This window comes from Heterocephalus glaber, unplaced genomic scaffold, assembly GCF_053883595.1.
Source record: "Heterocephalus glaber isolate CG9 unplaced genomic scaffold, H.glaber_assembly_v1.0 deba00001550, whole genome shotgun sequence".
In the NCBI taxonomy this organism is placed as follows: Eukaryota; Metazoa; Chordata; class Mammalia; order Rodentia; family Bathyergidae; genus Heterocephalus; species Heterocephalus glaber.
The window spans coordinates 4,151,720-4,179,234 of record NW_028258343.1 but is presented as its reverse complement, the minus strand read 5'-3'; the positions used below and the strand labels follow the sequence as shown (position 1 = coordinate 4,179,234).

The following is a 27,515-nucleotide window of genomic DNA, read 5'->3' as shown; positions in this document are numbered from 1 at the left end:
TTTAGGGTCATATCAAATGAGTAAGGAATTCTTTTCCTTTTTCGCAGGCTATTAAACTTAATTTATGCACAAGTGCTCCTTAGAGTGACTGTGGTTTCATTTTTCAAAATACCAGATGTTATTTATAAATCAAACCACACAAAATAAACTATTAGGGCTCAAGAAAGGAACTAAATTTGCAGGTGGTGCCGTAGAAGGCCCTGGCCCCATCTCTGCTCATGCATGGAGCAGCCCCCATGGGCCAGGTGCATTCCCGAGCCAGCACTGGCTCTGGCCACAAATTTTGTCTTTTTTTTTTTGGTACCATGGATCAAACTCAGGATCCTGCGCTTGTGAGGCAGGTGGCGGCACCACCACAAATTTAGTCTTGAGACTTAGCACACATTGCCTTCTGTCCTCCCATACATCGGGTTAACACTTTAGAAAATTAAAATAATCATTATGTATTTCCTTCTCTTTAGAAACATTCCTGTTCCTTTGTTCTCCAAGTTGGCAACAATTAGGTCAGAAAACCCAGCGGGCAGGCACAGAAATACTGAGATGCCAAATGCCTTTGTACTGGATGCAGGGTGTTCCAATCTCTGGAGTCTGGATTACTAAAAGTGACCCTCAACAGTGAACTAGACGCAGAGGTTCATTTCATCCTGGGTCATGCACAGATACCAAACAGCTCAATCTTCTGAGGATAGGAAAATGACAGAATGCCCGCCTATCTTTAGTATGAAGGAGGGAAACAATCACAAAGAAACTCACAGAATTGCAGAGGACATTTCCTTATTTACACTTAAAACATAGATGCCAATGATAAGGATTTTTTTTTCTTATTTCTATCAAAGTTTCTCAACCTCAGCACTACTGACATTTTGGGCCAAGTGATTCTTTGTGGGAGGGGGCAGAATTGCACTGTGGGATATTTAGCAGCACCCTGACTTCTACCCAAGAGATGATAGTGGTGCCTCTGCCCCCACCAGCTGTGATAATAAAAAATCTCTTCAGACATTGCCACCCCGAGCTGAGCACCACTGCTTTAGATCATTCATCCCCATGGCTTGGGGACAGAGCTGAGAGCCTCTGCAATAGGATCCTTAGAGCCAGAATCTGGGATTTCCAGAAGGGCTGGGGCAGCCCCTGACCCCATCTCCTCAGATCCCCAAAAGCAGGTGCCAGTGGGCAGTTGAGCTAAATTCAATCTTTATTTTGACTTAGAGACAATGCATCAAACTATTTCATCTCATGAAACTTAAATTGATTTGCAAGTGGCTATCCTGAGAGATTTTTTAGTCAGCAGAAGATTTTGCTAGAGCTCCTGAATATTCAATATGGAAAACATTTCAAATTATCCACTGGTTTATCATCATTTCTGGGGTTCATTTCGGGTTGTACCTGTTGCCACTAGTGATAAATTATTGATATTCATCAGACAGGCCATTGGCATCTAATTGTAGGAAATACTGTACAGTGTTATTCATTAAAAAGTATCAATATTAATTGTAATGAACTTAACTAATTCACTTGAGCAAATAACAAGTTGTTCTTATTCCTATTTTCTTCTCCCTTCTAAAATTCTCCCTTGACAAACCTGCAGAACTATGATCTCTAACTAGAGGTCTTGCATATCTATTTATTAGAGTCAAAATTTTCCCCCAATTTCCTTGGGGGAAACTCAGTTTCATTTTCTAAACAACTCAAATGAAGATAGTTGTCCTTCATCTGAAATGAATAAACCATCCAAGGAAGGTTAGTTCCAGGACCTCACACAGATACTGAAGTCTTTGGGGGTTCATATCCTTTTTACAAAATGATGCAGCATTTCCATATAACCTACTCATATCTTGTCATGTACTCTAAATCATCTCTAAATTACTTATAATACATAATGCAATATAAATGCTATGTAAATGGTTGTTATATTGTATTGTTTAAGAAATAATGAAAAAGGTCTATTCACATTCAGTACAGAAGCATCTTCTGAATATTTCTGATGTATGTTTGGTTGAATTAAGGTAATCGTGTACTTATCTCTTTCCTACTAGATTTTAAGCCCTTGTCTTTGACTGCTTTGCTTTTAATCCTACATAGTTTGACACTGTTAGTAACAAAAATATATCCACTTAATGCTATGGGTTAGATCTTAAATGTCCCAATGAAGGCTTGATTGCTGTGGCACTACTGGGAGGTGGTGAAACTTTCAGGAGGTGGGGCCTAATGGGAGGAAGTAGGGTCACTGGGGCTGTGGCCTCAGGAATACTTCCTCTTCCTCTTTGTTTCCCGGCTGCCATGAGATAAGTGGCTGTTTTTCATGGCTCCCCACCATGATGCTGTGTCTCACCAAAGGCCCAAAAGCAATGGGACCAACAGACTATGCACTGAAACCTCTGAAACCAGGAGCCAAAACAAATCTCTCCCCTTTCTACATTGATTTTCTTAGGTATTCTCTCACACAATGGAAAACTAATAACATTGAACAAACCAATGGAAATAGATTCTAAAAAACAATTTATTAAAAAGTTCAATGAGGTTTTTTTTTTCTTAACCTAATTTGTAACAAGTTTATTTGGACTTAAATCTCTCAGCTGGATTTTTTTTTTCAGGGCTGGGGATCAAAACCCAGAGGCTTGTGCATGCTTGGGAAATGCTCTAGCACTGAACTACATCCTCAGCCCTTTTCTATTTTCAGGAAAGGCTTGCTAAGTTTCCCAGGCTGGACTCAAACTTGTGATTCTCCTGCTACAGACATCTGCCATGTTCCCAGCTTCTCAGCTGGATTGTACTGATATACTCACTCCCCTCTTTTCTCTATTCTTCCCAGGTCCCCCACTCCCTGAATGGGAGCATCATCACAGATAGCACCTGCCCATACAAACATGGAGCTTTTGGTAATTTTAGAGTTGATGTTTATAGACATGATTAATCAAGCCCTTGTGATAAAGGAGTTTTTAAAGGGCTAGAGCCAACTTGATTCTCTATAAATGAAACATTTAATAATTATAAAGTTCTTCTAAAATAATCCAAATCATATAAACTCCATTTAGAAAGACAGATGAGATACTTACTGATTTAGTTTAATTGTGGGGCATTTTCCATAGATAGCAGAATCAGAGCTAATGGTGAGGATCTTAAATATATCCAGATGAATAGCCAATATACAATAATTTACAAAATTATTCTTTTAAGTGAGAGAGCTGTAATTCAACAGTTGCAAATATGAGGCCCTTTATCGGGAATCAGAAATATGTACAAGGCTATGTACACTTTTCTGTTCTATTACTACAGAAGAAAATAAGGGTGTAGAAAGGGGTGCTATAGATGAAAAGAGATTTGGGAGAAACTCATGAAGCAATGATAGTTGTAATGCTCTGATTCATAATTTGAGTTCAGAAATGTTCATTTTCTCATTATGCTACTTGGAATCTTTTCTAATAACAAGAGCAAAAATGCAAGCTAACAATAACGTTGTGGCCATCCCCTGCTCTAAGCACTTCTTTTATTTTTAGCTCATGTAAGACTCATAACAACTCGGAGATGTACACTGCAGGAGACTAGCTTGAAACTGCACTGATCAGGCTTTAAAAGATTATTGAATGGGCTTATAATTAGGCTATTAATTAAAATTATGAGTCAACCTATGGCCTACGTGTGACTTTCTAAATGAGCCTTCAGCTGGTTTACAGAGCCAGAATTCCCTATGCCAATGGTACAATAGAGATCTCAAGAATCAATGAGACTGTGACATCTTTAATAGCAAGATGACACTACAGCTGAGGAATTATGACTGTGTGCAGCCATCAAACGTTAACAAAGATAACTTGTGTGGCTTGTTAGCTACAACCTGCAAGATAACACAGGTGGCCTGTAAACTGTGTCCTGTCCTTCACAAAAATGCAATCATTGCTCCCTTTCCCAATCCTGGCTCATTAGAGCATTAGTTCTGCTATTCCTTACATCTGTCTTTACGCCCCTTACTATGTTGTATAATCATAAACACTGAGAAATCCAGAGATCATAGTCTTAGCCAAGAAGATCTAAGATCAGGCCCTGGCTCCCCAAGTAATAAACTACCATGTGCTCTTATTTCTTTATTCTTTGTTCTTTGTTCTATTATTCTTTCATACTCTGCTGTACCCTTAATCAGGTGATTGGACATCCCCTGCTAACTGGTGGTCTGGCTTCACCTGACAGTATGTATCAGTATTATTCACACTTTGCCCATCAGAACATTAGGCCACAGATAGAAAAAGTGAGTGCCCAAGGTCACCAGGTATTCTAGCCTTAGAAGCTATGCTCTTACTACTCTACTACCAAAGATTTTGAAAAGAAGAAAATGTAACAAAATGTCTAGAAAGACATCAGAATCCAGTGATTATTTCACAGGACAGTTCCAGTGTGGTCACCTAAAGTTCTTTGGTGAATACTGATTTATTAGAAGAGATTTTCTCAGATTTCATTATTTCCCAGAAGCTGCATTACTCACCTTGGCCTCATGGTCAATTCAAACCTCTATGTCTCAAAGAAATCTCTCTATTTATCCCAAACTACACATCAAAAGATCAACTCCTCGCCTTGCTCAAAGCCTTTCCAGAAAAATTTAGGTAGCTGAGACAGAAATTCCACTCTGACTATTTAAGCCCAGCCCAAACTAACCACTTCAAATGCAATATACTTATAAAAAGGACTTGATGATGTAGATCACTTTAATTCTAAAATACAAATCTGTATTGATCTTTTTCACTCTTGAACCCACAGATTATCTGCAGTCACATTTTAGTTGTTGTTTCTCCTAGTGAATCACTGGAAACTATCATGTATTTCCATCTCCTCTTCATTAGTCAATAACTAAATTAACACACAATTAGTAAGCCCCATGCCAGCTGCTTTGCTAGGCGCCAAAGGGAGAAAAACAACACTAATAGTGTATCATTAGTTTTTACTTACTAACTAGTGAAGCTTTCCAGACATGCCTGAGTCAGGAGTTTAGGAATTACTAGTTGGAGAGATTAAAATGTGTAGTTTCCCCAAGCGGTCCACTGCAGGCCCTCCATAGGGCCTTAGCTAACTTGATATACAGCTGAGTGCACCATCTGCCCTTCCCCCTGAGAAAAGTACACTATAATGGGGGAAAAAAACCAGAGCAGGAGGCGGCAGAGGAGATAACATGCCAGCTGCCTCTGGCTGGGAAAAATGAGCCCACTAGGATTCTCATGTGATAAGTGCCCTGGCAGATTGCCAGTTATGTCTCAACGCTATTCCTCCTTCTTCAAGAACAGAACTTTGTGGACATGGCTGTTCAGGATCAAGACTACACTTCCCAGCCTTCCTTACAACTGAGTGTTCCATATGGCCAATCAGATGTGAGCAGAAATGCAGCCCTCCCTCCCTTTCTCCCTCCTCCTCCTCCTGGCCAGCTGCAATGCAGATGTGTTGGCTGGGGTCAGGGACCCACTATGGACTATATGCTGGAGAAATAATATGCAAGAAACAAGGAGCTCTAGTAATGTAGTTCAACAAGCGCTGGCACAAGTTTATGTAAAAGAAAAATAAACTTGTCCGTTGTTATAGCTCAAATGAATCCTAACACTGCAATCCTTTCTTTCTTCTCTCCATTGGTGGCCTGTTGTCTATTTCTGACTTCTACATTAGATCTTTGTTCACCTTAATGATCTCTTCTTGAGAAGAGCCTCCTCTGTTCTTTCCACCTGCCCCAATAGGCCTTGCTTTATACACTCTTCTAATCCCTAGATTGTTTTGTCATTGCATTTATCACAGTTTGTGTGAATTTATGTTTCATTAATTTCTATCACTAGCCTCCAAACAAAGATTGTGCTTTTGTTTGGTATCAGTTTTATTTTTCTACCACAGGGCCATCTGTGCGTAGCACAATGCCTAGGACACAAGCAACAAATATTTGCTGAATACAATTGAAAAGAGTTGAAGGATCGTGCCACTGTACTAAGAATTCAGAGCATCCATTGCAAATATGTACTGGGGTCTCTGCATTTATACTTGGTTAACTTTAGATCATCATGGGCAACACTTAGTAGAGTGATTTTTCAAGTATGTTCAAACAGCACGATGCCTGGAAATGGTGGTTTTTAGAAAAAAAATGAAAATCTTAAAAATAATGCATAAACTATTGAAGGGACAATTGCATTTCTGAGTTTTCAATGTTTTATCTTTGCTTTTTCATATATTTTTATCATTTGCCTAAGACAATCATTCCAAAGGGTATAGGAGCAAGGGAGAAAAACTTAGTAAGAATTATATCTATGTGTATGCAAAGTAGTAAAAGATTATCTCACTCAACCTTGGCAGCAGAAAGAGGGAGGACCTTCCAAAACACAAATTACTTAGGAGGACCACTATTTTAGACACGGCTCTACATTTACTACACAAACAATGTTTGTAAGCTTGTTTGATCGACCTCCAACAATGGTACATTAAGGAGTTATGCATTTTTCATCAAACATTGGATTTTCTCTTAATAGAAGAGACTGCTGCAAATCTTCTAAAGTGACTTGGTGGCTTTAGGCTAAGAAGAAATTTTTTTTCTCCCTGACATGAGAAGGTGAGACAAATTAACCATTTATACTCAAACTCCACTAATGACTATTCTTCCCATAAGGCACTCTGGAAGACAAAATGCCCAGAGTTAAGAACATCAAAACTACCATTTGGATAAATTCCCCAACATAAAGAATTTGCCATTATGACATTTCTGAGAAGGGACTAATATTGGTCCTTCTAGGGGTGGGGGATTTAGCTCAGTGGTGCCATTGTCTGCCTTGTAAGTGCAAAGTCCTGAGTTTGATCCCCAGCACTGCAAAAATTTTTTCTTTAAATGGTCCTTCCACGTGTCTCTTACTCCCAGATCAAGGACTGACTGCAGTGCTGGTGCATAATTTAGAAGCACATTCCTCTCCACTTTGTAACAGCAAAATCCCAAGAGGATACCACAAGGCTCAGGACTATCAGCCTTGTGGAGAGTCAATGCCTACCCACGATGCTGTCACTTTTACACTTTCTGCAGATGTTTGCTAGGCTTTTGTCATACATGAAATCTGAACAGTAGATGACATTCTGTTTCCCCAGCTCTATCACACATCCTCAGAGCCATTAGCTAACGTTGTGGGAAACTATTTGATTCTTTCTCCACATTTGAATCTACTCATGGAATTAGTGAGAGAATATTATTATCTTGGGAGGACACACAAAATCCACAGGACTCTGAGCTGCTCTAGTTTTGTACCATCCTCCATTGCCTGTGATTTAAATTTCATGTCTGAATATCTATTCAAAAGAAACACAAATTGCTCCCAATCTATAGGTATTTCAAAGTAGAGTTAACAGCCAACAACCCACTGCTTAAGAACACAGACTGTTCCTCAGGCTGAATTACAGTTCAAATACTGGCACCTCTCATTTCCTAGCTGTGTGACCTTCATATGGATGTAAAGTACTTGCCAGACTGTCTGGTGCATAATAAATGCTAAATAACCAGCCACTGTCATTTCTCCTTTGAAAATTGTAAAGCACTCCACCAATATTCACTTCTATTACCCAAAGATATACACAAAATAAGATATCCAATAATAGAATACTTATCAAATGCATTCTCGGAGCCCAGTGTCATATCCTCTCTTGTCACCAAAGCAAGCTTACCCTCCCCAGACAGAATAATCATAACTGTCACACGCTTACAGGGGCAGAAGGCTTAATTCTTTTCAATCTTTGAAGACTCAGTCAGCTGTATCAGTTAATAATCTCACTAGAGGTTATCCATTAGAAAGAAGGAAAGAATGTCCTAATTACTACAGTCAGAGATATCATTAGTTATGTCCACAGCTCCTATAAAGCCTACCTGGCATTTATGGAAATGGCATACACCAGGGGAAAATGTTACCAAATCAGACAAGGATTTAACCTAAATATTAAATAGCTCCCCACCACTGATGAATCTATTTCACAGGTAATCTATCTTCAGAGAAACCTTTTCTCTCTGATTTTGTTCAGTCCTGACATTTTATTTGCTCAAGCTATAAAATTTTTATTTGGATTCCATGGGCATTTCAATAAATCAAAGTTGCCTTTACCTCCTCCTCCTGTTAAATAGAAAGATCATGTAGAATAGTTCCTAGACTAAGTGATTTAACCTCATTCCTGTTTAATTTTTCAGAAGCAAATATCATTTTTAATCCTCTTATTGAAAGTCTAGGATCTTCTTTTTAAATAAGAATACTATCATTGGATTCTTCAATTTCATTATTAGCTAGGATTTGTTTAATCTTAGAGAAATCTCTAAACATATTATTTCCTTTGCAGGAATTGAATACAATTTCTACACACTCGAGTATGACCTGGTTCAATTCCTCAGTTTTACAAATTCTAGCAGTTAGTAATATGTAAATAAATTCATGATATGAATTTTTTAAAGATACTATATAGGATTTGTTATAAAAAATGTACTATGCCATGGTTGTACAGATATAAATGAAACCTGCATAACGTGGCTTTATCCCTCCTGAACAGTATGCCCAGACCAACATTTAAAGATATCTACCATATCTCGTTTTTAAAAGATTTTCTGTATCTACAAAATATTTATATAAAATGAGTAGAGGATTTTTATAGGAAGCATCTGGTTTAAATAATTTATTACCAGAATGAGTTATGCAGGAAAACCAAGATTAAATCTGCATATCCTTCCTATGTAATGGGAATCCAGTCTTCTCTCTGAGGACTCATTCAATTCTCTTTTACATATAATTTTTCTTTTAAATACAATTTTTGGCAGAATGGGTGGTAAAAACATTTTAATATCTAGTGATATTAGCAATACAAGGACTTACGAGCTTTTCCTTAGGTCATGACCAGTACTACATTATAAGACAAAGGACTGTCATTTCTAGAGATTACTATAAAGTTAGTGTGGAAATTCCTTATGCATAGAGCAAGGAGATAAAATTTACATACTATTCTAAATTTTAAAAGCCTGTAATTTAGGCCAATATTTATACTCAATGGGTATTTTAATCTCAGAAAATGAGATGACGATGGATCCTTCACCTGTAACCCATCAGACAAGTGAAAATTCTCAAAGTCTTATTTCATCCTGATAATATCACCCCCAAACAGTTATCTCATCATTAATTTTCTAGCAACTTGGCTAAAAATGTTTATTCAAAATAAAAGCACACCACAAAGAAAAAAGATTAAAGCTAGGTTTGATGTGAATCAAAATATCTTCCCCAATTCTAACATTTAAATAGTTAAAATTAGCTGGGTAGAAAAGACCCTTATTTTAAGGGCCTTTCAGTTAGATTTGGACAATCTAATTGGACAGAATGGCCATTCAGATTACTGTTTTTCTTTTTTTCCCCCCGACAATATCTGATTTTCCTCCCAGATATTAACTAAAAGTACCATGGTCTATTAATTATCAAATCATTAGGAAGACCATAAAGATAGGTTTTCCACAATTGCTGGCCAAGTTAACTAACACATACCCACTCCTCTCCTCAGCAAGGCAAACAGAAGGCACTGATGGGCTGACACTGAAAGCAAGCACAGGTCCCCAAAACAGGTGTTACTGTTGACAGAGCCATTAACCATCCTGCTTCTCCACAGCTGCAGAAAGAATCTGTACTTCCTTGTTTTCATTTTTAATAAGACATCCTATGTTTCACAAAAATGATTCCCAGGAAAATTTCTAGACCACGTAACCTGTAGCGGAGAAGAAAGCAAATCTGGAGGGGTTCGTCCACGGCTCCTAGGGTAAAGCTCCAAAGGGTAAAGCCAAACTGGACATCCAGAATCCAAGAGGGTGAAAGACAGATGAGGTCTTAGAAACCAGTGAGCTTGGGGGTCTCATTCCTTACTATCTCTCAGGCTCACTGGGACACCAGAGAGGGCTGCATGTTCCTGGACCCACCACAGAGGTGCTGATTCAGAAGGAGCAGGCAGCAGAAATGGCAACAGGAACACAGAACACGTCCCAACACACTTGCTGTGTATTGGGTACTATGCTAAGTTCTTCACAAATGTCACCTTTCATCACCTCAAAACCACCCATTTTACAGATGAGTAACACCAGACACAGAGTGGTGATTCAGGAAGCTGTTGAAGGACATCCTGCTAGGAGTGGAGGGAGGAGGATTCAATCAGGCAGGCTGACTTCAAAGTCTTCACTAACGATCACTACCCTAAACCATCCCTCAACAGAGTTAGGGTTAGGTCTAGGGCATTAAGGAAACAGCATGGTTGAAGTCAACCCTTTCTCTTGTGCATAGAAAAACTGAAACCCAAAGAAATGCAGTCTTTCATCCAAGATAAAACACTTCAGTGCCCTTCCAGAAAGCAATCAACCATTACATGGCACCAACTATTCTTAAATATTCAATATTTTTCTGTATGTTCCTCTAGGGAGGAATGGGACAAACTGCACTATCAAAAAGCCATTTTCTGGGTTTCTGCTGTGTTTCTTTGAAGAAGGTGTTGTTCTAGGTCAGAGATTCCACCCTTCCCTTCCCCACCCACCATTAACTCACAAAATATGGCACACCCCAGTCAGCAGAAGGGATTCCCAGTCATGCTGATTTTTAAGGGAAAGAAGGGGAGACAAGAGGGAGAGACACCATCCCTAAAAGACAGGTGGTGACTGGAATGAGGGAAATAAGGGTCTTATAATTTGAGAAAGAAGATGTGATTCTGATGCACCTCTGAAGGATACTCCCCCTAAACTGACCATGCTAAAATCTCAGTATATATCCTAACATGACTAGCTCTTTGCTTTGTAGCTACCTATACAGGCAGGCAGAACATCCGGAATGATTAGATTCACTCCCAGCTGGAACTAATCCCTTATAGTCTCTTAAAAGGTTACAAACATGCTTCCTAATCACATCTCATATGCAGAATCAGGCCAACTTCATTACAGATTTATTGAAACCGGACCTCTTTGCTGTTAAACTATCATGGTAATTTTAGAGGGCCGTAAGCAAGGATAATAACCATCTAGTCCCAGTAACAGATGATCACAATGCAGAGGCAGTTTCAAGATAACAAGGGTCAGGGTCAGATTGTCTTCCTGTCCCAATGACGCACACTGGTGGCCACGTCAAACCAACCTTCATCACTTCCACCTGCAGGTCTTCATTGAGCGAAGGCGTCACTTTCACAGCATTCAGGACCTGATTGAGCAGCTGCTTCTCATCAGAGTCTGTTTCCATGGATACAAACCTCTCTTCAGAGAGCAGCTTCTGCAAAGAGGCACAAGGCAGTGATCACAGATAGGCTCTCCCCTGCTGCCTGATGCTGTTCTAGCTTATTATGTATTGATGATCACTTTTCTCACCTGGGATGCATGTGGCTGGAAGCTGTTAGGAAAGAACTCATGCTACCTGCCATTAAAAACAAAAATGCATCCAACCTTGGACAGATGGTTTTTGACAAAGACTTTTTTATGATACTAGATAATTCATTCTAAATTCCAGCAAGTGAAATTCTGATGTGCTGGCCACCTCAGTGATTCGGGTGGTGGGGATGGAAGATGGCTGTTCCAAGAGCCCCACACAATAATCACCCACACAACGATCACACAATAATCATAAAGGGAAAGGGCAGATCACAAGTCCATTTTTTGAGTGTTTATATTTTTACTTCCTAATGTGAGCTGAATGTATGAACATTCATGAACATTCATGATTCCACAAATCTTAGTACATATCCTGATAGAAAAGGGATCTACAAAAACCTAAACAAGAAGGTAGGTGCTGCCTTGTGTGAGGACTCCCAAGACACACCACACACACATACACACACACACAGGACAGCCTTCTGCTATTTCAGGGCAACTCTTATTTTTCATATAATTTTCCCCCAGGTTGTACCAAGCCCACTATCGGACAACTCTACCCCCTCATCTTTTCCTAGAGCCACAGGGATTAAGGATCTAGCAAATGTGATGCCAGCCATTGAGTTCACTCAACTCTTTTCTTCCCATACTAGGCCACTTGAGCCTCCCACAGAGCTGTCACTATGCCCTCCTGCTCAGAATGAGGCCACCAAGCGAATGCGGCATTTACAGGGTGGCTTGATCTTAAAAAGTGATGCATAACTTGAGTCACATTCTCAGGTCACTGCAAATTCTATGCTGACTCACCCTGGAACCCCAATTCTCACTCACAAGGCTGCAATTATGCTGTTCTCCCCCATTCTGAATTGGTACAGATTTTTTTGAGACCCCAGTTTAGGGCTTCATATTTATTCCCGTCTAATTTGTTCTTCTACTGCACAGCTTAGAGGTGCAACATGGGAGGAAATTTTTGCATTTTTTTCATCCAATGCGATGAGGCACCTTTTCACTTTCACGGCTCTGGGGACCTAGCATCAAGTATTTCTGACCTTCTCAACTAAGACTCCATGACACTGTGCCTAGTTATTTCAAAAGGGATTTGTTTTTGAGAATCAAGCAGTATACCCAGGATGCCCCAGAGCTAAAGTTTATTTCAAAGCTGTTCTTAGTTAAAGTGATAAAGAATAGGAAGCCCTGGAAATGTGCTAAAGTTAGGCAATAGATGGCAGGAAATAGATAGTAAAGGAAGACTCAAAACCCACTGAGTCTCTGGAGTTCACACTCAGAATGTCCCAGAATTTTTTAAAAAGCCAAAACAAAATGAGAAATCTACACAACAAATTCGGATTCATTCTTATGGGTGGCCCAATTACCTTAGAGGAAATCAAAAGGTTTTTCATAACATTATTAACAAGATTTAAAAATTTCAAATGCAGTTACATGTTAAAATATACATTATCTAAATTAAATTCACCGAACGTAACCATTCTTTCATATGTATTAACTTCTGCAAGGCATTAGGGACTTGACTGAACTTAAAAAACTAATTATAAAATTTTCCTTACTGATAGAAAAGATATGAATGAATGCCACCCATACGTAGTCACAGGCCCCTGCAAGCTTGGATTTCACTGCGCTTGTCTGTAGAAACCAAGCCACTCTAAAAGCTCAATGTATTTTTACAGTCATCACCTTTTCACTGTTGGAATTGGACTCATAATGTTTGGTGTAAAACACAAATGCTCAGAGAAAGAAATGTGTCCAAGCAATCTGACTTTTCTTATTAAAGAAAATTTCTTTTTTTCTTCCCAATATTCCTCTAGAAACAAAATATATTAGTCCATTCTCTAGTTGAGCTGAGTAATACAGTGAAATATTTCCAGTTTACTATCAAATCTCACTACGCAGAACTTCATATGTTGAATGCACACAAGATCTGAATTGGGATGAATTTGGGGTTACTCTTTCTTGGGTTCCCTCATTCTCCAAAAAATCAGACTCCACAAAAGAAGATTTAATATCTTTGTGAGCTTAGCTGGTTCTCCAAGAATCAAGGTTTGATTACAAAGATCGACCAAATAATGCTGTACACAGAGAAAGTCTGGTGAATAAAGGAAAATTCTGTGATCTTCCATGGTTATTTTCTGGTTCCACCACATCTTTGCCAAGATTTTTAAACCGCAAGTATGTAAAATGTTAATGATTTGCTCTTTCAGTGCCCAAGTGGCCTGTTAATTTCTGTCACCCTCGTACATTCAGCCAAAGCTATACCTGCATCCCTGCCAAAGCATGTTGAGCCAGCTTCACATTCTTGGATTCCAAAGCCAACTGGAGAGGCAGCAGGCACTTCTCTCTGGAAAACACAGAAATAAGGACAACATGTGAGCTCAGTAATGCTGGCAGTCAAATGATACAAGCCTTATGTATACCCACCTCCAACACTGCCTCTCATATACACAAAAACTATACCGAATAATGAGAAGCCAAGTGGGCTTAAAAACACAGCAAGCGAAAGAAATTTGTGCAGGAATAATACCATACCTGGAGCTTGCCTCCTTAGTATGGCTACAAGAAGAGCAAATACAATTACTTTCACTAATTAGTATGCGGTATACTAATTAATTCACAGCTGGACCCAGAACATGCTTTGTTCTTTCCCAGGTTAATGCACTGCTTGGACCCAGGACACCTAGGGTGAGCAACTCTAAGGGACACCATGTGTACAGATTTCTGTGCCTTGCTCAGAGCTCTTTCCTTACCTAGGAAGGAACCACATCACCACCAGCACTCTGCCTCATCGACACAAATTAAAATCCTATTACTTTGGTGATTCCTCCCCGACTCAAAGTATTCTACAATCATTTATAATTTTTAAATTTCCTCTGCAGTTTCCATCAAGAAATAGATATGAATTTTGTATCAGGTTCATAATAATCACATTGCCAGGACAGGAATACAATCAATTAGCAACACAGTTGGCCAAGGAGAAACAAACAAACAAGCAAAAGAATCCCATAAAACAAGCAGGACTACTTAGATAATTTAAAGCTAAAAACAAAAACATAAAAGGTATTAAAATATGCTAGGAATAAACCAAAGGAGCTACAAAGGCAAAAAATATCTTTCTGTTAGAAGCATTCATGCTAAATAATTAAACAATAGAATTTAATCAAGAATTTTAATCAACCCACTATTTCCCCACAGACTTACATTGGCACAACAAATGAAATGTTACTTCATTTTACCAGCCCCCAAAAAACCAGAGCAGCCCCATTTTTAATCTGTGTATATATGTGGAGAAACTGAAAGATTTATTGATTTTTGAGAGTATAAAAGCCACAAGGTTAGATGCTAGGATTTCATCTTTGGAGAAATAAGGGTCACTGTTGTAGAACACAGTGAAACAGAAAGTTAATTATAGCTCTGATTCCTCCCTGCAGCTCTGCTGCTATTCTGTGGAATCTTCCATGAACACCACCGGAGAGCCAAAGGGACAGTCACAGTTACTCCCTAATACTGGCCACAAAGACAGAAGTGAGAACAGACCTTTGGGAAGAACTCTCCCTTCCTAATTGCTCTCTCCTTTCCCTCCCCAACCCAAAGTGTGGTTTCCATTTTTATATGGCAATTAACACCACAGCCATCTTTCATTAGATCTGACAGATAGACAAGTGACCCAACTGTGTTACTTACAGTTGGGTGGCTATAACTGTCACTGTTCTCAGCTTGTCACACTTGCAGGGCAAATACTGCTGTGCCGTCAAAGCAGGAAGAGCTAGTTTTTCCAACTTTGATTCTTTTGTTCCATCCTAACTAGCTTACAAGGTTGCAAAAATTAATTGGAAGGGGGAAAGAAGAGCAAAAAGTAGGAATAAGGAACAGATGGGGTACTACCAGAAGCAGCCTAAAACTTCATCTGTAAACCCATGAAACAAATATCCATCAGGGCTAGTTCACTGCCAAAGGACTTTCATCTCCAATTTGGAGTCAGATCTGCCAGCGAGGCCACAGCACCAGGGAGCAAGACTGGAAGCGCCTGATCCTCATAGAGCGATAGCAAGGGAAACCCATCATGTAGCTCTGGGCTGGAAATGCGCAAGTATTACATGTTCCTCACCACGGTATCCAGCAAGGAAGGATGCAACATTCCTGAGCAACAAGGACCTTTTTGATAATGTCCAACCTGTTACCCCTTGGGAGGCAGTGTCATGTTTGCATGTAAATTACCCAATATCCACGCTTTCTGCCATCTGGAGTAAGTAGCATCCTTTGAAATCCCACTTTATCATCATGTGATTGCCACTGCTGGCCTGAGGCAGGCTGCACCATGTCTCCAGGGGCTTTATCACACTACTCCCCATGCCAAGCACGGCCACCAAGTAGACAGAGTTGTTCGGCTCGGTTTTGGCTGAGTTGAAAGGTATCAGTGTTAGTGGAAAGACCATGCATGTGGAATCATGCAGACCTGGGATCAAACCCTAACCATTTCCTGTGAGATCCCAACCAAGGTACTTAACTCTGGTAAGTCTGAGGCTCCATCTATAAAAAAAAAGCTGACTCAAGACCAATCCTGAAGAGCTATAGTAAGGAGTACATAGAATATAGATGAGGGCTTTGCAAACCTTTTGTGTAAAAAGCCAGGTAATAAATACTTCAGGCTATACAGGTCATTAGGTCTCTGTCCTTAGTTAACTCTGCTGAGACACAAAATAGTCATAGACAAAAAGGAAATCAACAGACATGGTTAGGTTCCAATAGAGGTTTATTTACAAAAATAGGCAAAAGGCCACTACAGGCTACAGTTTTTCCAGGCCTGATATAGATAAAACGCACAACACATTGTGATTTTCAGCAGAGAGTAAGTGGATGTAGTCTTTTCATGTGTTCAGAAAGATTCTGCACAGGACACTGGGCTGTCTTAGCAGAACCAATCATAACATCAAGCTCTCTCTTAAAATTAAGTGGCATGAAGATGCATGGCTACAGACAGATCTCATCCAGACATTACAGCAGGGCACTCCATTCACCCATCCACCCATCCAAGCAACATCTGAGAGTTCGCTGTGTGCCAGGCACCTCGTTGGTACTGGGGAAGATCCAGCAAGGTACGTGACAGAACAGGCAGGGGCTTTCATTTGTATTCATGGAATAAAACAGAGAAAGGAGAAAGTCAGTGTGTATTATTTCTGTGTCTAGCCTTACCTGTCACTGCGACCCTAAAACACACATTCCTGTCCTTGTTTCACATTTGAGAAAGTGAGGGTTCAGTGCAGTTCTGTAGCCTGCTCAAGACCACATGGCTATGATGGACGGAGACAAAATTCAATTCCTGAATTCAATTCTGAATTCCTCCAACACCCCAAACCAAGCTCCTCCCACCCTCTGGTCTCAAAAGTTCAGAGCAAAGCTAGAATAGACAGATGCGATTCTTACACTTTTTTAGACCCAAAAAGTCTGACAAAAGACTATGTCTGAAGGAGAGCACACACGCTTTTCAGGGGACCACTAGGCCTCTAAACACTAATTCCACACGCATCCCAGATTGAGAGTCCCTGCCCTTGGGGACAAGGACTGTCTTCAGCCCAGCAGAAACTTCGGTGTCTGTGCTGAGTAGAGAGGGCTATGCTCCCTGGCTTGGCTGGGCAGTTTTGCTAAGGTGGAACTGAAATGATACTGCACTGACCCTGTGTTCGTGTGTGAGTGTGTGGGTGTACACATACAAGTGTGCACACAGGTGAGGGGGACAGTCCCCCAGAGCACAGTCACCAGCCTCAGATGCCGGCTTGGACTGAAAAGGAACACGTGCAGAAATGAATGCAATGCATGGGGCAGAACTGATTTCCTTGTTTGCCCTGTGATATCATAAAAACCCTTTTGCCTTCATTTTTTAAAAGGTGATTTGCATGAAAGAATAACAGGCCTGTTAACTGGGTCCCAGGGTGGCATTTTTAATGACACTACAACACGGCACACACTCAGTCCCCCCTACACACACACACATACTGTATACGAATAACTCATCCTTTGATCTTTCTAGATGTTGCTTCCTTGGGAAAAGGGCATAGGAAAAAGCAACATTCAATTACGTGTATGCACAGGCACGTGGACATCCATTCCTGCCTAATTAAATAAAGACAGTGGCTCCAGCTTTCATGTCCTGACATCTCATTATTTCCTAAGGAAGAATAATTAGCAGTGCTGCATATGCATGAGGAAGACATTATCCTGTGACCCCAGGTCTGATCATGTCACAGAGACTGAGCCCATTTCCTTAAATGCATCGTCACAGTTCACAGACCAGCTTTATTGGGCTGGGAGATAACAAAGAACAAGGGGAAATTAAAATTGGTGAATAAGGGAAGAGTTAAGAGTTGCCAGTAGGTACCTTACTAACATGAGCCCTAATATAAACTTCAAGTGAAATCAAAGATATTTCTGAATGTTAGGCTGATTCTTTCTTGATACACTAGACAGGAAGGAGCAGGAAGATATCATACATTTGTTAAGATCTACAATTCTAGGACTCTAAGATTAAATCACTGCCTGATAATAACATAATTTCCATGACTGGTTGAAATCAGTGGCTTGTATGTGCAATGTGCCAAATTACACACATTTGTATTTACTGTTTAAATACAACTTTTGAAGGGAGAGATGTACTATGGTTTCAACATGGTTTGTTCTTACCAAAGCACATGTTAAGACTTGGTCCCTGGGTCTAGCTGGAAGTGCCTGGGTCAAATGGATTGATGGCATCTCTCAGGAGGGAGTTCTTGCTCTCTTGGGACTGGGCTAGTTACGGTAAGAGTGGGTTTGATAATACTAGTTCCACATCCTGGTCCCTCTTCTGTAATTACCCACTTTTCCTGTGCTTGCCTGCCTTCACCAGAAGCCAAGGAGACTCTGGCACCAGGATCCTGGTCTGCCCAGCCTCCAGAGTCATGAGCCAACATAAACCTCTTTTCTTTATACATTACTCAGTCTCAGGGATTCTTTTTATATCGATAGAAAATGGACTAAGATTCACTTGTCAACAAAACTGAAACTAAGGGAAATTAGCTTACTTGCTCAAGGTCACATATTTCTAACTGACAGAGCTGTGCTTTAGGTAGAGACTATCTGTTTTTAAAACTCGGCCTCCCCGGTACCAAAAAAAACCCTCAGGTCCTTGAGCCTACACCACATGCTTTTGCCAGTGGGTGGCTCCATCAAAAATGGCGGATGGCAGGCCACTTTAACCCCAGGTGAGAAGTAGGGATGGGCAACAGGTGCCTCTTTGATCAGGTAATGCACATTATCTTATTGTGAGCGGTAAGTTATGAACCAATGAGTTACATCTGGTGGTGTGGCATTATGAGAAGATAGAGGCAGTTTGGATGAGTGGGAAACATTTGACTTTGGACCCAGGTGCTGTTCAAGCCTCAACTTCCACCTTTCCCTGCAGTCATGACTTTTCCTACTCTGAGGAGAGAAGGGTTTTCACCCCCTGTTGTGACACTCAGTATGTTATCATTTGTGTTTATGAATATGCATGGTTTAAACAGTTTATACCAACACTGATGGGTTTTCATTAAGCTTTTGCTAAAGCCAATTCCACTGAGCCAATTGGAACTAAACTGGTTCTTTAATTTATTTTCTCTAGAGTGCAGTTAAAATATTTCCACATTGTTTCTATTTTAATGAAATTATTCTTACCAGTGTCAACTCTTTTCTTTTATGTTTCAAAACAAAGGTTAGATTCACCTGTCAGGAATTATTTTAGACTTTAGGGATTGAGCTGGGAACCACATAAAATCTGTTTTCTCCTACAGGTTTTCAAGATTTTTTAGGAAGCCTACTGCAGTTATTAAATTGAACACATAAAACTGTCATTTTTAAAAGTCAGAACTGGTTGAATATTGGCAATTTTATATGATTCAATCCAGTAAAGAGAATCCTAAACAATATAATATAGTTATGCTCATATATTACCTCAGGACATAAAATTTATTATCCATCATTTTCTTATAAAAGCATTACCTTACATTAAAAACTCCTAATGGTACAACAGGATATGTAGAATAGAAATCAATTATGGCACTACCATACTGCCATTATCAATATCAATATTTCCAACATAAGATATAAATTCTAAATAATCTGGGAGAAAAAAAGTTTTCTTTTTTATTCCCAAAAGGAAAGGTAATATGAAGTGTGTATTAACCCTACGGGAGGTTGCACTAGAATTCATTTTTCTACAAATATTGAGCATCTATTAGTGCTGGGCACTGAATTTAGCACTAAGTGTGCCACAGAGGAAAAATGGGTATTATTCCTGTCCATCATAGGGGCAAGTATAAATTCACCTTCTAAACCAAAAAAGTATACTACCACCCACTTACAAGTTGGCCAAGCCTGTAAAGATGAGCAAATGTGTTAAGAGGGTCAGAGCAAGCAGTCTGCTCTCAGTGAGGTGCACTGGCCTTTTTCCCTGGAACAAGCATTCTGTCAGGTTCAACCAAAGAACTGCTGAAAACAAGGGAATATGGCAACAGGAGTCAAAGAAGTGCCATTTATTGGGGGCCTCGGTGTGCTGGCCATCATGCTAAGGGGTGAGGGACACTTTCCTGTTTAATAACTTGCAGGACAACACACACAGAGGGACAAGCACAGCCCCATCATACACATGACACTGGCAAGGGAAGGGAAGAAAGGATACTCGCTGGGGGGTGGGGGTGGGGGTGCCCCAGGCACTGGACCCTGCAGCCTTGCTCCTGGGCAGGAAGCCACCCTCATGCTTACCATGTGCCCACCTCAACTGTGCTGTAGGGACAGCACCAAGCATTTCACATGCAGCAAGCAGAGGAAAGATGCTTTACCAAGAAACTCCTCTCTCTGCATCCAGCATCTGTCATCTTCACGTTTCTCACACTGGCTCCCGGGCCAGTCATTTACTCATGGACTTGCACACTTACTGCTGGGAAATACTACAATCTGCTCCCCACCCTCACCACACACTTCCCAGTCTTCCGAGAACCACTTCCTGCCGCACCACGGTGATAAAAAGCAATTTGTCAATATATATCAATAACTTAAAAACAATATGCTTTCACCTGGGATTTCTCCTACTAGGAACTTTTTCTAAGAAAATAATCATGGAGATGGCACAGTTTTATCTGTAAGGGTCTTTAACTGGATTATTTATAATGCAAATAAAATCAAATCACAGCACATCTATAGAAGAGAATAACATGCAAGTCATGAATAAAAAAATCACATCCACATACAGAGTGGGTGGAAGAGGGAGGGTGAGAATGATTTGGTAGTGTCATTTTATGTTTCTATATTTGAAAGATTTTCAGAATAAAAACATTACAGCCATCCCTTGGTATCCATGAAGAATTGGTTCCAGGAAATTCCTTAGATACCTAAATCCTCAGATATCAAGTCCCTCAATAAAATGATGGGGTATTTGCATATTACCTGTGTATGTCTTTATAGATACTTGAAATCATCTCTAGATTACTTATAAGACCTAATACAATATACATGTTTATGTTTATAATTGTTAAACTGTATTCTTTAAGAAATAATGACAGGAGAACAAAATCTGCCCAAGTTCAGTACAGACGCAACTTTGTAAAAAATATTTTAAATCTAAGATTGACTGAATCCATAGATGCAGAACCCATGAGTGCAGGGAGCTGATTTCTTTAGAAATATTGAAAAAGGTGAAGTTAGGCCTCTCCTACAATTGCATAAGCACATGCCACCTTTCCTTCACAGCTCTGCCTTGTTCCTTGAATGTGGTATTTTCCATTTTTTTGTTTGCATATGTTGAACCATCCCTGCATCCCTGGGATGAATTCCACTTGGATCAGGGTGTATGATCTTCTTGATGATCTTCTGCATTCTGTTTGCCAGTATCTTATTAAGGATTTTTGCATCTATGTTCATTAGTGAGATTGGCCTATAGTTCTCTTTTTTGGTTGGGTCTGTCTCTGCTTTGGGGCTCAAGGTGATGCTTGCTTCCAGGAATGAATTCAGGAGTATTGCTTCCCTTTCAATTTCATTGAAGAGTTTAAACAGTAGTGGCAGCAGTTCCTCTCTAAATGTCTTGTAGGATTCGGCAGTGAAGCCATCAGAACCTGGGCTTTTCTTAGTTGGTAAGTTTTTAATTATGTTTTCAATTTCATTGGTTGATATTGGGTTGCTTAGAATTTTTAGGTCTTCTTCGTTCAACTTTGGTAATTCATATGTATCTAGGAATCTGTCCATTTATTCTGTGTTTTCCATCTTATTGGCATATAGGTTCTCGAAGTAGATATTGATGATCCTCTGGATTTCTGCTGGGTCCATTGTAATTTCATTCTTTTCATTCCTAATTGCATGGATTTGGGCCTTTTCTTTCCTTTTTCTGATAAGGTTGTCTAAGGGTTTGTCAATTTTGTTGATTCTTTCGAAGAACCAACTCTTGGCTTCATTGATTTCTTGTATCATTCTCTTAATTTCTACTGCATTAATATCTGCTCTGATCTTTATAATTTGCTCCCTTGTATGAGCTCTGGGGTTATCCTGCTCTTCTTTTTCTAGAAGCTTGAGGTTTAGCATCAGGTTGTTTAATTGGGCCCGCTCTGTTTTCCTAATATGAATATTCACTGCTATGCAGTTCCCTCACAAGACTGCTTTCATTGTGTCCCATACATTCCGATATGTTGTATTGTCATCGTCATTTAATTGTAGGAACTGTCTGATTTCTTCTTTAATTTCCTCTGTGACCCATTGGTTATTCAGAAGTGTGTTCAATTTCCAAGTGTTTATGAAATTCTTGAAGTTTCTTTTGCTATTGATCTCCAATTTCATCTCACTATGGTCTGATAATATACAGGGGATAACTTCAATTCCTTTGCACTCACTTAAACATGTTCTATGAGGAAGTATGTGGTCTATTTTGGAGAATGACCCATGTGCAGCTGAAAAGAATGTGTATTTTGATTTTGTGGAGTGGAACATACTGTAAACATCTGTTAAGTTCATTTGTTCAAGAGTTCAATTGAGTTCTAGCATTACATTGCTTCTTTTTTGTCTAGCTGATCTATCTATTTGTGACAGTGGGGTATTGAGGTCCCCCACTACTATTGTATTAGTGCTTATTTGATTTTTCATGTCCATTAGTATTTGCTTTATATAGTTGGGCGCACTAGTGTTTGGTGCATAGATATTTATGATTGTCACCTCTTCCTCTTGGATTCTTCCCTTTACAAGGATGTGGTATCCTCCTTTGTCTCTCTTAATCAGTGTTGGTTTGAAATCTACTTGATGTGCAAGGAGGCTAGCTACTCCTTTTTTTCGGGTTCCTGTCACGTGGAGTATTGTTTTCTACTCTTCAACTTTCAGTCTATGAGTTTCTTTTTGAATTAAGTGTGTTTCTTGTACGGAGCATATGGCTGGACTTGGCTTCTTGACCCATTCTGCCAGTCTATTTCTTTAGATTGGTGAATTGAGACCATTAACACTGATGGTTATAACTGATACGTATTGACTTATCCTTGTCATGACTTTTTCTTTTTGTTGGATTATCCCCCTTTGCATTTAATTTCTTGTTGTGCCCGATGGATTCATTCTGCTGGGCTTCCTGGGGTTGTGATCCTCATTGTCTTTTCCTAGGATATTGTCTAAAATTTTTTGGAGTGCTGGTTTGGTATGCATGAAGTTCCTAGGGTGCTCTTTGTCATGAAAGTATCTTATTTCTCCATCAATTTTGAAAGATAGTTTTGCAGGGTACATCACTCTGGGTTGGAGGCTGTTTGCCTTTAGGGCTTGGAATATGTCACTCCAAGCTGTTCTTGCCTTGAGGGTTTGCATTGAGAAGTCTGCTGTGATTCTGATGGGCTTTCCTTTGTATGGGATTTGTTTCTTTTCTCTCACTGCTTGTAGAATTTTGTTCTTCTGTTGAGTTTCTGGAATATTAACTATTATATGCCTATATATAGATTTTTTTTTTTGATCAAGGCTAGTTGGAGTACTGTATGCCTCACTTATCTGTATGTCAAGCTCTTTCCCCCTGCTTGGGAAGTTTTCTGCCATCACTTCTGTGAAAAGTTTTTTATGTCGTTTCCACTCTCCAGTTTCTTCATTGACTCCAATCAGTCTGTTATTCTTCTTTGCATTGTCTAGCAGCTGCTGGATTGATTTATGGTCCCTTACTATTTTAAAGAAATTTTTCTTTTCCTGGTCACTAATTGCAATCTTATCTTCTATACCTGAAATTCTGTCCTCGCAATTGCTCATTCTTCTGTGTAGACTTTCACTGGAGTTTTTAATCTCCTGGAAATCTGTTTGCAACTGTTTTATGGGTTCTATTTGTTTCCTGTGTTGGGATTCTATCATGTTCCTCAGCTCCTCTGTTTTTTATCTATGTCCTCTCTAGATGTATTAATCATGTCTTGCACTATGGGCACAATCTCTGCTGTTATGTGAGAAATTATTTCTGATTTCATTTTTTCCATATCCTCTTTTGTTGCCAGTTCAGGGAGTCCAGGTGGTTGAGTATCAGATAGTTCCATCTCATTTCTGTCTGGGGTTGCTTCAGGTGATCTGGAAGTCTGTTTTTGAGACTTGTTTATGTGTCTTCTCATTTCTATGGGGGAGGGGGTGTGCTGCTGGCACCTGCATGGCTTACTTCCTCAGTGCTGGGGGCAGTTGTATGGCAGCTTGGAAGGTTCACCTCCTTTGCGCTGGAGGCAGGTCTGCACCTAGGCAGTGGGGGTGGTGGTACAATGGCCCAAAAGGTTCACCTCCTCTGCACTGGGGTCAGCTCTGCTCCTCGACGCTGGGTGTGGTGGTAGGGTGGCCTGGAAGGTTCAGCTCCTCTGTACTATGCGTAGCTGTGCTCCTTGGTGCTGGGGGTGGTGGTACAGAATCCAGGAAGGTTCACCCCTAAAGCCTTCTTGATGGGAACTAGGCTTGCTTAGTAATTAAAAAACACAGTTACCTTAGTCAAATCTATAACATGAAATCAGTGCACTTAATTCAATCTCACTTCTTTCTATGACATGTTTCCTACCATCAAGTTCACAGGCTTGCAGCTTGTAAATGCTAACAGCATGCAGTATGCCTGTGGAAATTGTTCTGCCCAGCCTGGGATCATCGAACCACGTGCATTTAGTTACTTAATGATATTTTTCATGATAAAAACACTCCAGCTGGCAATAGAGAGTTAGGGCTGTGCCCAGAGTCACCAGCAGGAGGGCAGCAGCCCCAGGTCATGGAGCAGCAAGTGGAAACAAACCACAGAAAAAGACTTCTAACTCCAGTGCTCATATTTTAGGCAAAAGAATTTCAGCTAGACAAGAATATAATCTTTCTCATATGTTGACAACCTTCTGCAAATGTTTAGGTACCTCTTGAAAAACAGCAACTTGATAGCATAAATATCTTGAAGAAAAGTCTATATGACCAAAGACAAGTAACTTCAAAACAAAACTAAACCAATCACTTAGGAAGATTGTGGTTTCGTGTACACTTCAGGACTTACTGGCCTAGAAAAACTCAAAAGTAATGCATGTATATATTTATCAGGATTTCTGATGCATTAAATATCATTACAACAAAATGACAGGCTAAATGTTAAGCAATACTTTTCTAGGAAATAGAAATTCTCAGGCTCAGTGGCAGAGTCCTAAGTTCAATGCCAGCACCTAGAAAACAAAAAGCAAAATTTCCAGTTGTGACATCAAAGTGCCTTAGACCATTACTAGATCAACACAACTGTCAGAGCTAAACTTGGTATTCCTAAATGACTAATAATCTATTTGTGAAAAGTTAATATTTAATCATAAATAGATAGTAACAATATCTACTAATGTAACAATTGTTACATTAGTAACAATTTAATAACTATATATCCAGGCAGTATGTGAAATGCTAGGCATATAACAATGACTGTGACACACAGTTCCTGTCCACATGGAACCTGTAGACTAGGGAAGTACAGACAAGTGATGATACACACACCTAAGTGGAAGATCATAACCACTTGTATTTTGTATCTGATTTACATAACCAACTATAACATTACAGGAAGGCGAGGCAGATCCTGGAAAAATGCAAGTCCCTTATTCACTTGGCCTTGAAATGAAGGGGACAGAATGAGACCAGGACAGCCCCTGAAGAGGAAAAGGACATTCCCAGTTGAAGGCATAAGAGCAAAGGGACAGAGTGGCTGCGTAGAATAGGTGAAGTCTCATTGTGACCAGATGGGGAAATCCTGCTGGGAAGATCAGTGAGAACTGAGTTTGACAAGGTAGACATGAGCCAGGATTTGAAGGGACTCGGGTGCCAAGCCAGAGAAACTGGCTGTGAGTCACATGGAAATGAGAAGCTAATGGAAGATACGTAATCAAGGGAATAATGTGATCTCAGATATTTCCTACAAAATGGAACCACAGATACAATGCAGAGAATGTATAAAAAGTATTTTGGTGAAAAAAATATGAATAAAATGAATCTGGGTCAAATTTAGGCTCTTCCATTTATAATCGGTGCACTAAGTATTTCATTTCTTCAATCTTTGTCTTCCTCTAAAAATATGGATCTGACATCATGGACCTCAAGGAGTGTTAGAATGATCAGATCAGTGCTACATTAGTCAAATTCCTCACTGATTGCCCAGGCCATGCTGACATTGATAGCACTCTGGAAGGCCCTGCCCCATTCCCTTCTCCACACATCCCAGGCTCTGTCTGCCCCACCAGGGTTCTCATGGGGAGTAACAGGAACATCTCAGACTCCAGGCCACTCTCAGTCCAAAACCCCTGCAAACAGCTGCCCATGCTGAGCTCTCAGACCTAGGGATGCAAACACCTATGGCACCAGAGGTCTACATGCAGGTTCTGGGAGAATACAGAATAGTTCAAGCAGGGAATTCTGAGGTCTTGAGCAGTCAGAGAATGATCTGAGACAGCAGGGCACCTCTGGGTGGGAACATTTTCTTGTCCTTGAGGAAATTCAGGATGGGGCCTCTGTCACATGGCCTAGGGCAAGGCCCCACCACACTGAGGTCTCAGAGTAGCACTGATAATACCCAGCACATTGGATACACTCAGCAAATGACTATCATGGTGCTTTGCCTCATTGTCATGACTGTCTCATTATTACAGTTTTGTTGTTACCATTGTCATTAACCAGAGGCAGGGAAGCCTGGAGGAAAGATCTCACTCTGCTAATGTGGCACAGCACTGAAAGTATGATGCATCTGTATGCCTGCTTTCAGCATGAAATGGAGAAATCCGAAGCTTGAGTGGGATGCAATGGTGCAGACAGGACCTCCTGGGAGAGCAGTTTGGAGGAAGTGGGAAGGATAGTAACTATATTGTGGTCTATTTTGAGTTCAAGATTCCTTTGGGCATCCAAGTGCTGGTGGATAAACAATTGGATGTATTGGTCTGGTGTTCAGAAAAAATTTAGACGTTATCCATCTAAAAATGGAGCTGAAGCTTGGACATGGATGAAATTTCCAAGAAAAGATACAAAGTGTAAGGTAGAAGGATGGAACTCTGTGAAATCCTTCCAGCCAGTAAATGGACAGAAGAAAGAATGCCAGCAAAGAACCCAGAGGAGGTTGGCATGCTCAGGAAGATGCCAGGAAGAAGGCTGTCCTGCTAAGATATGCCCATCTAGTGCTGGTACTCACTAGTCATTGAGTGCCTTCTCTGCATAGGCATTCTGACTTGGCCTCCATGATCTCATTTAATGCAGTATGTACTTACAACCCTATGTGATAGGTATTATTTCTGTACTATCAGTGAGCTCACAGGCTTGAACACAGTAGGCACCTTGTCCTAGTTACCTAACTATGTACTCTAAAGCATCAAGTCGATAGAAGAGTAACCCTACTGGTTAAAGTTAGGCACATTGTTGTCACTGATCTAGAGGAGGACGCATGGACAGGAAGAACTGTGTCTACCCATCAGGGATAGCTTTGAGCCAGAAGCTTTCTCATTGTGTTGTTTTATTTAATCCTCTCTGGAAATGGGGCAGTGGGCATTATTGTGTCATTTCACAGTTCAAGACACAGAGGTTCACAGAGGCATGTACTCATGGGCTGAGCTAGTAAATGGTCAGTCCATAACCAGATGTAAGAACTATATGACTCAAAAGCCTGTATCTTTTCTATAGCAACACACTC

General features: G+C 40.1%; 1 protein-coding gene across 4 annotated transcripts in view; it reads right to left on the bottom strand.

The window, feature by feature from the left end:
- The window catches only part of Arfgef3 (ARFGEF family member 3), a 162,607-nt gene that overhangs the window by 109,623 nt on the left and 25,469 nt on the right, over nt 1–27,515 (bottom strand). For all 4 annotated transcript variants that reach the window (XM_021259354.2, XM_021259353.2, XM_021259356.2 and 1 more), the window contains exons 3-4: nt 13,619–13,700; nt 11,121–11,252 (exon numbers count right to left, since the gene is read on the bottom strand). In XM_021259354.2, coding sequence (XP_021115013.1) covers nt 11,121–11,252; nt 13,619–13,700 — 214 coding nt within the window. The remainder of the gene's footprint in view (nt 1–11,120; nt 11,253–13,618; nt 13,701–27,515) is intronic.